The 9933-nt window shown below is 43.1% G+C and overlaps 2 protein-coding genes across 3 annotated transcripts; both read left to right on the top strand.

Annotated features, from left to right (window-relative positions):
* The first annotated feature begins 448 nt into the window (after positions 1-448).
* On the top strand, positions 449-6036 carry trim110 (tripartite motif containing 110). Of its 2 annotated transcripts, none has more exons than XM_026150250.1 (8): positions 449-520; positions 1265-1775; positions 1858-1950; positions 2095-2328; positions 2743-2765; positions 2954-3099; positions 4531-4802; positions 5410-6036. In XM_026150250.1, exons 2-8 carry the CDS (start codon positions 1287-1289, stop codon positions 5677-5679), a joined length of 1527 nt encoding a protein of 508 aa, XP_026006035.1. In that variant the 5' UTR covers positions 449-520; positions 1265-1286; the 3' UTR covers positions 5680-6036. The 2 variants fall into 2 exon arrangements, with proteins under 2 accessions (XP_026006035.1, XP_026006034.1); XM_026150249.1 differs by having other exon boundaries at positions 1858-1953.
* Positions 6037-6526: 490 nt separating this feature from the next.
* Positions 6527-9389, top strand: cbln12 (cerebellin 12). The gene is made up of 4 exons (XM_026148580.1): positions 6527-6830; positions 7444-8104; positions 8481-8600; positions 8681-9389. The coding sequence occupies exons 2-4, from the start codon at positions 7823-7825 to the stop codon at positions 8876-8878; spliced, it is 600 nt and encodes a 199-aa protein (XP_026004365.1). The 5' UTR covers positions 6527-6830; positions 7444-7822; the 3' UTR covers positions 8879-9389.
* The last annotated feature ends 544 nt before the right edge of the window (positions 9390-9933 follow it).

Below are 9933 nucleotides of genomic sequence, written 5' to 3'. Positions count from 1 at the left end.
GCAGCTGGAGATGGGGAGGGAAGGAAGGGAGGGGCAAGTGACCCCTCCCTGGGGCCAGCTCCCCCGCTGACCCCAGTAAGCACCCCCATGTGTGTTTCAACAAAAAAACCAAACCTCTGTTATAAGTTCACTGGCCCAACAAAGTCAGGTAAAGCTAAGCTTGCTGAAAGCTGCAGTCATGTTTCTGAATGACAAAAACAAACGTATGGAAAGCGTTGGACATGTGGGACACACATGGTGTAGGACAGCTAGAGAGGAAACGCTTTATGTGACGCTGACATGTTTTAAATTGTGCAGGGACATGATGTAAACTCTAACCCTAAACCTTGTATCTTCAGAGTTACCTAATCAATTTCCCTGCCCCACTCCCCCCACTTTTGCCCTTCCTCCCATCTCAGGATCAGCTGACCTCTCTGAGTGCAGTGAATCTGTTGGGATTAGCCTCCAATCGGCAGTCTGATTGCACACAACTCACGCACTCACAGATGGCTTTAGTCTGCAAACACTAAGAAGCTAACGGGTAAGGAATGACACTTCTGTGGCTTTTTTAGTAATTTCTAATGATACATAGTTGTTAGTTAAAGCATTAAAGTTTTGGGGGAAATACAGAAAAGAAGAGCACATGTAAAGGAAACTGAGCCAGCCATCTGTGTCAGATGATCTCCTGATCCCTCCACTGCAACAGCTTCAGTCTAAGTGCAGTTAATGCTCGTCTACAGTCAGTGTTACAACACCTTTGCTACTATTTTAAAGCAAAGGAACCACCATATATTACACCTGGGTTTATTAGATAATTGCTTTGTTTCATTTGATAATGTTTTAAATATCTGATAGTATATATTATTGTAAAGAAGAAGAAGAAGAAGAAGAAGGGTTTTTTTGGTATTCTATGTCATTTCTAGCACTTTTAGTTGTGCTGATATATTCCCTGACAAAAGTGGATGAGGCCTTTCTGATATTTTTGTACACTTTCAGCATGTTTTCTCAGTAAAACCGCTTACTTTGTGAAGTATCTATTCATAGAGCACAGTAGGCAAAAGCCCAGTAGACAGGATTACTGGTCTGAGTGCACAGTTGGAGTGAAACAAGCATTCCCAGCTTGTCACCATTCCAGCGCTGCCTGTGTGTGGTTCTGTCTTGTGTTAGTCTTTCTTATACATCACACAAACATGTTAGTCTGTACAGTTGTTGATATTTGTACGTTTTGTGTGTTTGCCGCTTAATCAATGTGCTTATTTGTTTTCGTCCTGTTGTATGAAACCAGTGTTTATAGTATCCTTGTCACGATGGCCTCCATGGATGAAGAGCTGACCTGCTCTGTGTGCCGAGACACCTTCAGCCAATCCCAGCCCCTGCCCTGTGGTCACAGCTTCTGTCCTGCCTGTGTCCGGGAGGCCTGGAGCAGCCAGGGTGAAGGAAAAGGTCGCTTCACCTGTCCCCAGTGTCAGGAGGAGCACGGCGAAGTGCTGTGCGACTGCTGCCCTCCCGAGGCAGAGAAAGGACAACCGCCATTGGCAGTTAAGACCTGCCTGAGGTGTGAAGTGTCGCTGTGTGCCGAACATCTCCGGCCTCATCTTGAGAGACCGGTGTTTAGCACCCACCTTTTGGTGGATCCGCTGGGCGATCTGTCCCAGCGAAGGTGCCCGGCGCACACAGAGCTGTTCCGCTACTACTGTGCTGATGAGAGAGTGTACGTGTGTGGCGACTGTCTGCTGGAAGGAGGCCACGCTCAGCACAAAGTGAAAGCACTGAGGCACGTGGAGGATGATCTGAAGGTGTGCTGGATGGATAATCAATTAATGTATGTTTTTATGTTAACGTGTGGTTGCTGTAATACCTACTGGGTGATTTTTGCAGGTCATCCTTCAGACACTGCTTATAAAAGCAGAGGAAAAACTGAAAGATGGAGAGCGAATCCTCAAAGAGCGTGAGAACATCGATTCCACCATGGTAGTGAGTACACATATTTATCTGTGCAAAGGAAATCTAATGACTCATAAAGCTGTTCGTACCAAAATCACAAGTCATGTGGTTTGATTGTGTCTCAATCACTGATCTGCCAGCAATCCAGTATTCTGTCCTCATTGGTTCCAGGATTCTCTGAGGCAGGACGATGCCCAGGTGGAGCAGCTGGGCTCAGACCTGCAGGTCCAGGTCAACAAGCTGGTGGTGGCACTGAGAGACATCACCAAGAAGGAGAGGCAGCAGGTCATGGATCGTGTGCATGAAGACTGCTCCAAAGTGAGGGACCACATGCACCACACCCTAAGAATCCAGCACTATCTGGCCTTACTGCTGTCAGAGACAGACCCTTTCCTGCTCATCTGGGTGAGTGTAGCATTAAGTTTTTCCAGAACTAGGTCATGCAAACGAAACTAAATTATAGCTTAAGACAGGATGCACCAGTTTCCAGTAACGATCCAGTCCAATCTCTGATTGGGAGATTAACTGTTGTACGACTGCAGAATATCATTTTTAGCCAAGGAAATCCACCACTGTAGTCCTGACTGGAATATGCTGCAATACCCTACACATATACACAGTGGCCAGAGAGTGAAGCTTTACAGCAGATCACACATTTAGCATGGCTACATATTAGGGCGATTTGAAAATGCAAAAATGTAGAAATGTAGGAATTTATAGAAAAAAAATCTACCTGAGCACATTCACATTCACACAGACAGCTGCTTTTCATTCTGTTGGTGCATTTTTCTCAGCTGTCCTTGACTTTTCTTTTCGCAGGCCTTTCAGTCAGATGACACAAAGTAAGTCCAGAACAAACCAGTCAGACTGAATTAGGACTCGTCCTGAGCTGTGTTATGTTGACGTGTGTTTGGGTTGTCATGTTAGGGAGTGTTATTACAGTGGAAGCTCGAGAGAAAAGAGAGACAGAGAAACAATGAAAAACACAAAATAATAAAGGCGTTATTTCATTTGTGCTTTTGATTTGTAGGTTATTAGCTGAGCTGAACAGTCCACTTTACATCCCTGATCCCATCAGCGCAGACAGGAAGCACATTCTGGAGGACATCGAGCACAAGTACCGCGAGTTCATCACTGCTACCCTCCGCTGTCTCAGTGACCTCAAGAGGGAACTCTGTGAGTGGAATGAATGTGTGACACTTACCTGCCCCGCTAATGATTTTAACGGAATAGCTAGACATTTTGGGGAATGAAGCTTGTTAGCTTTCTTGTTGAACCTCAGAACTTAACCCACATGTCAGAGGTGCTCTGTTAGACTGAGATCTGGTGACTGTAGAGGCCATTTGAATTCCAGTGTAATGTTCAAGAAACCAGTTTGAGATGATCTGAGTTCTGAGTGACATGGTACATCATCCTGCTGTAAGCAGACATCATAAATTACATGGCATTTAAATAATGCTCAGTTGGTCTTAAGGTGAGGCTCCAGAGTGCAGTCATTTACATATTCAATTTAGAAGTGAAAGGTCAGCTAGATAGATAGATAGATAGATAGATAGATAGATAGATAGATAGATAGATAGATAGATAGATAGATAGATAGATAGATAGATAGATAGATAGATAGATAGATAGATAGATAGATAGATAGATAGATAGATAGATAGATAGATAGATAGATAGATAGATAGATAGGACCAATGGCACCTTTGGTATGATGGACTGTAAGCAGTCTTCTATGTATGTAACTATGTAACACCTCTGTAGTCAACGACCTGATTTTTCTTGACATTGTTTGGAGTTCATGTTTGATAAAACCTAAAGAATGTGTTTGTGGGTTTTCATTAACACGTAGATGTCATTAGCAAATATTTCTCAGTTGGTTTCTATGGTTCACTGGAGGACACACTTGCCGACACTCAGAGACTGACAGCTTGAGCAAACAAAACAAAAGCTTTAATAAGATGCTGCTGGTAACTTACAAGAGTCTACGCAAATTCAAAAGCAGCAGACATCAAAATCCCAAATAAGGACACAAAATCTAAGCTGGCACTAAAAACAGGAAGACAAACATAGTGATCAACAAAGGCGGGGAACAGAGGAGCACAGACAAATACAAAGGTAGAGACATGAAGCTGAATACACCAGCAATCTGTTTAACAAACTCTGAGTCTAACGCTGACCTCTAATCCCAAGAAGAGAAACTCAGTTTTGAGTCCAGAATAGCAAATCAGAGTCAGTTCAACTCTAAATATGTTTGCCTTGAGCTAAATAAAGAAAGCATCATCAATGGAGTTAAAACCATGATGAACCATCTATGAATGTGTTGAATAAATAGGAGATGATGTTTATGTTAAAAAGCACGAGTTTAATGACCTGAATTATGCATATACATGTTTGTAACGTTTAAGTTTAAATATATTTATTCAGATGTAACGCAGTGGGGACAAAATGAAGGTGACAGCAATTGAGGATGTAGGTGTGGCTCAAAAGCATATATTTATAAATCTCTGTTTTGCATTTTAAAAGTTCTGTTTTGCTCCATAGAAATGGGCGAACAAGTTTAAGTACTACGAGGAAAGTAACTAAAATTTATCTCTCTCCTTGCAGTAACCAGTCCCTTGAGTCTGGACACAAACACAGCTCATCCTCTGTTGAGCATCTCGGATGACCTGCGCTCAGTTACACGAGTTAAAAACCGCCTGCCTTGCGCTGCTCATCCCGAACGTTTCGACCACTGGCCCCAGGTCCTCACCGTCCAGACCTTCTCCTCTGGGACTCACTACTGGGAGCTGGAAGCCGAGGGATTCTGGGATGTGGGCATCTGCTACCGAAGTATTGGACGGAAGGGCAAAGAAGGCAATGCATTTGGGAACAACAAGGTACAAGTGTGCCGCAGAGCCAGAGTGGTTAATCACACTCGTTCCAGTGTTAGATTTTGTGTTTTCTTTGCTAAATAATAGAATGAGCAGGAGCCTCTGTTTGATGCCTGTCCCTGACATCTCTCAGTCTGTTTGGCATCAGTGAAAAAGATTTTTTCCTTCGAACATCTCATCATTCATTCAGTCAGAGTGAAACAGTAAATTTGGCCTTGAAAAAAAGTGAACCTTCTTTCTATTTTCCTCTGGTGCACTAAAGCAGTTCAACAATTGTATTCCAGTTCTATTCTTTCCTAGTCTATTCTTTTGTGTACATTTAATTTTATGTTTAGGTTTTTTACTAAAATCACTGCCCTGATTTAACCGTCAATGATCGAAGCACATTTTGCAGAAGGATGAGAACATTTACAGTGATACCTTCCTTGTCAACCACATGCAATTTAAGATATAGCCAATACTTCCTTGGAACGCTGCAGTGATTTTTGCTCAACTTAAAATATATATCAGTTACTAAAATTATCGCCAGATCAATTTCCCCCACATCAGTAATTGTTTGATAGTAAAGTTTCAGCTGAAATGAAAACATCTTCCTTGATTAAACCCCTTGTAGGTTTCATGGAGCTTGACACAGCAGCACGATAAAAAGCTAGCCGCCTGGCACAACCGCAGGAAGACCCGCCTCACATACCAAATGACTGGGAACCGCGTTGCTGTAGCCGTGGACTACAGCTCAGGCACCATCACCTACTCAGAGGTGGGACCGTCTAACAACCTGATCCACCTCCACACTTTCTCCACCACCTTTACTCAGCCGGTGTGCCTGGGCTTTGGACTCTACAAAGCTGAGCTCAACAGTCGGATCACTATTGTTAAAGTCTGATGTGATGAAGAGGACAGCTAGGAGGATGATGATGATGAACTCTGTGCTGTTTTGGCCATTCCAAAATAAAGTGCTGTTGTTTTTTCCCCGTCTGTGTAACTTACGCAAACCTCTGTTGGAGTCTTTGCCATGAGCTGCTGTTTCTCTGCTTCCTGCTCTAAAACAGAGCTTTAGCTCTTCCTCACCAAAGAGACAAAACTGTGTCTTCTAAAGCTGCGATCAGCTGGCATGTGAAAACATTTCCAGAAGACACCCAAAGGGAATTTGATACTTCCATAAACACTAGATGGAAAGGCTCATTTTAAAGGGGACCAATTATGTTCATTTCCAGTGTTGGGCAAGTTACTTTGAAAAAGTAATTAATTATAGTTACTAGTTACTTCAAAAAAGTAACTGAGTTAGTAACTGAGTTAAAATATTCTAAAAGTAATTAGTTACTTTAGTTACATTGTTCAGCACCTTGATTCCACAGCAATTAGAAATAAGGATGGCCTTTGTTTATAAAGTAATGTAGTTATAGAAAAGCTGGAAATTTGTTTGGCTGATATTAATATGATAAACTTGAACTTTTTTCTCACTCCAGCCTTTCTTAAACATCTCTGAAGCTCTGCCTCTGTTTTGGGATTTCCTGTCTGTATCTAGGAGTGTCTAGACATTAAGTGCATGATCAAAGAAAAGCACAAAAGCAGCATCTTTATGGATCAAACGGTGCTGCGGATCGAGGAATCCAGCTCTATTTACCACATGCATAAAGACCTGGAAATAAATCTCGCTGTCTTGAAGATGGCGAAGGATCTTTTGATTCTTGTGAGGAGATCAATGTTTTGTTTGGGAATTACAGGGGGGGAAGGGGAGAAAACTGCCACTCACTTGCTAACTTTGCTCTTTGAAGCTGCTCACACTTATTTATCTTTTATATTACTGTAAACGTGAGTGGGCGGATGCAGCATAAAGGGTGAGAACGAAGCAGATGGAAAGGAGGGAGAGAGAGAGAGAGAAGGGAAAGAACAGGGAGATAGACAGAGAGATCAGAGCAGTCTCTATCTTGGTTGTGATCAGCCATGCTGTGAATTAATGTGACAGAGGAGCGGGACAACAAGGATATTTCAGTCCTTCAGATATGGAATACACGATCCTTTGCATGGGAACAGGTGATCCTCTGTTTATTACTTTTATTATTCTCACAATCTCATAATTTTGTAGTCAGATCATGTTTAGTCACTGTTGATGAATAACACAATGAATTGTGTAATTCCTTGAATGAGGAAGCATGATGCAAATGTTTTCACCCTGTTGCTGATTTTGCACAGATAAATGGATGATATTTAAAAAATGCTACACTTTGAAATGGCATTGGAGGTGTGGGGGGGGGGGGGGGGGGGGGGGCTTTGCATTTTACTCATTTCAGTGAGCTGAACCAACAGAAAGTCTTTCGAACCTGCAGAGAAGATGAATGTGTGTACGTGCGGCTACAGCGTGTGTGAGTGTGCGCAACAAGAGGCACAAGTGGGAGAAACAGCGAGCGTGTGTGGCAGACAGATGGTCACTCAGTGGAGTTGTTCCCCATCTCTCTCTCTCTGATTCCCTTCTGGGTCCTACATCCTCCCCCTTGTCACCTCTCCAAAGTCTTACCTCATCTTTTTTTTCCCCTCTCTTCCACACCTTTTCCGTCCTCGTCTTCATCCGTTAAGCCCGGACTTGGATCTTCACTCACCGTGCCGCCCCTTATCTTTTCTCTGTCTCTCCCTCTCTTCCCCTCCTCAGCTACATCTCTGCTTATTTTTTGCTGACGACATCAACTTGAAAATATCAAGAGATTTTTTTCTGAGTGTCATTCTGGACCCTGTTGACACAGCACAAAGGACACTGAAGAGATTTGGGGATTTGTCTGGGGGTCAAAAAGGGGGAAACTCGACAGAAAAGACTGACAGATATGACCAGCAAACCAATCTGAGTCAAAACTGCCTGGAAAACATAGACTAAATTAAAAAAACAAACAGGTTTTCTTTCTCTTTCTGTTCTGATATAGAGTGTTTCTTTAGCCGTAGCATGTTTATTTATTTTGCAGATTGCCCAGAGTGACTATTGTCCTTAGAAATTAGAGATATTTGACTTAAAAAAAAATAAAATCTCAGGTTCAGTCATGCACCTCGGGTCAGTCCACCCTGACATCCTGCTCCTCCTGGGCATGCTCCTGTTGTGGGGACCTTTGGGATCCAGGGGCCAGAATGACACAGAGCCCATCATCCTTGAGGGGAAATGTTTGGTAGTGTGTGACTCCACGCCTTCGTCCGAGCCCGCCGGAAACGCCCTGGGCATGTCGGTGCGCTCTGGCTCGGGTCGGGTGGCCTTCTCTGCCAGCCGCCAGACCAACCACGAGCCGACAGACATGAGCAACCGCACCATGATCATCTACTTTGATAATGTGAGTTATCAGATATCTATGTTTATTATGCCCATTTGTAGCATACTGTGGCAAATTGTGACAGGTTTATTTTTTACAGTACAGAATGGGCAAACACACAAAAGGCTCTGTGCTATCATTTTGTAGTCAGGTGTCTTCTCCCATTGGGTGTGATAATGAGCTGATTGCTAAACTTTTGAACTTGTAGTGAAGCCACATAATGAAAACATGGTTGGATTATGCTGCACAAGCTGCATGTCCATGGACATTTTAGAGGGAGGGAGGGATGTATTAAAATAGGTCTCAGTAGTTTGGAAGTAAGCAATCTGAACAGACGAAAAGAATGACCCATGTCGTGACTTTATCATCCCCCGTCTTTTTCCTGCTGTCTGTTCAGATTTTGGTTAACGTGGGCACTCATTTTGACCAAGAAAGTAGTGTGTTCCTGGCACCAAGGAGGGGGGTGTACAGCTTCAACTTCCATGTGGTGAAGGCCTACAATAGACAAACTATTCAGGTACGCCCACTCAACTCTGTGACTCATAGCTGTGGTTCCAGTGGATCACTCTCTTAATCTCGCTGGTTCCCATCTCTTAGGTTAGCCTGATGGTGAACGGCTGGCCAATGATTTCGGCATTCGCCGGGGACCAGGACGTGACCAGAGAAGCCGCCACCAATGCCGGCCTGGTGATTATGGAGAAGGGCGACAAGGCCTACCTCAGACTGGAGAGAGGCAACCTGATGGGAGGCTGGAAGTACTCCACATTCTCAGGCTTCCTGGTTTTCCCCTTGTGAGAAAGATAGAGGGTTGAAGCGCCGCAAAGTGAGAATGATTGAGAGAAAAAAGGGGAAGAGGTGGTGGGAGAAAAGAAAGGCTTCAATCTGTAACCTTATATAGTGCATGAAAAGATGGCTTTTATGCAAAAATGAGATGATTGTTCAAATGGACCAAAAAGAAAATGAGAGTAGATGGCAAACATAATTTCTCTGAGGAATTCATTTGCTCTGTTTTGTTTGGGTTTTTTTTTTTATGTCTAAATGCTTGTTATAGGAGATACTTTGTGGCAAAATTCTAAAGTAGCCATTTAAAACATGGGCTTCTGTGCTAGAGTACCTAAAAGCTTCTGTTCTTAAGTGTTTCAACACTGCTGTGCTCCACATGCCATCCTGTCTATGTTTAAAAAATCTCTTTATTCTAGTGTGCTGTATGACTGCTGTTCCTCTATATGCCTGTTAGTATAATATAACAAATGTTTATTTACAAAGAAATTTCTATCAAAGACCAAATAAAATAGTCTAAATCTGGCTCAGTATTTCACTTTGAGTATGCGAGCGAGATTGATTTCAGACAATATCTGATGAATCACCAAGACCGCGACTGTTTAATCTGCTTATACAAGGCAGTATTTCTCATCCCTTCCATTGTACCCTACCTAGTGCCATGGCAGCTGTTTGTAAATATAGATCCCACCAGCAGAGCTGGCATTGGCATGGACCGAAGGGACCAGCGTGGGACCCGGTATGAAGTGTGGTGTACGGTGGATGCTCCTTACAGGGCCGCAGACAGATGGAGGCTCTGTCGAACAGGCAGGTTCATCTCTGCAGGGCTGCCGTGGATAAAGTGTGGTGTGCTGTCACATGTAGTCACTTACGCTTCCGTGGTTCATGCCCACCATCTTCCTCTCTCTCTCTCTCTCTCTCTCTCTCTCTCTGACTTCCTTTGTCATTTTCATCCTTCTGTTACCAGAATTATACATTTATGAAATTAGGATGATAAGTAAAAAATTCATAAAAATGGAAAAAGCCTAGATATGAATTCACGCTGTCATATTAATGCTCCCAAAGAAGAA

Source organism: Astatotilapia calliptera, chromosome 18 (genome assembly GCF_900246225.1).
Source record: "Astatotilapia calliptera chromosome 18, fAstCal1.2, whole genome shotgun sequence".
NCBI lineage: Eukaryota > Metazoa > Chordata > Actinopteri > Cichliformes > Cichlidae > Astatotilapia > Astatotilapia calliptera.
This window is presented reverse-complemented; position numbering and strand designations above follow the sequence as displayed.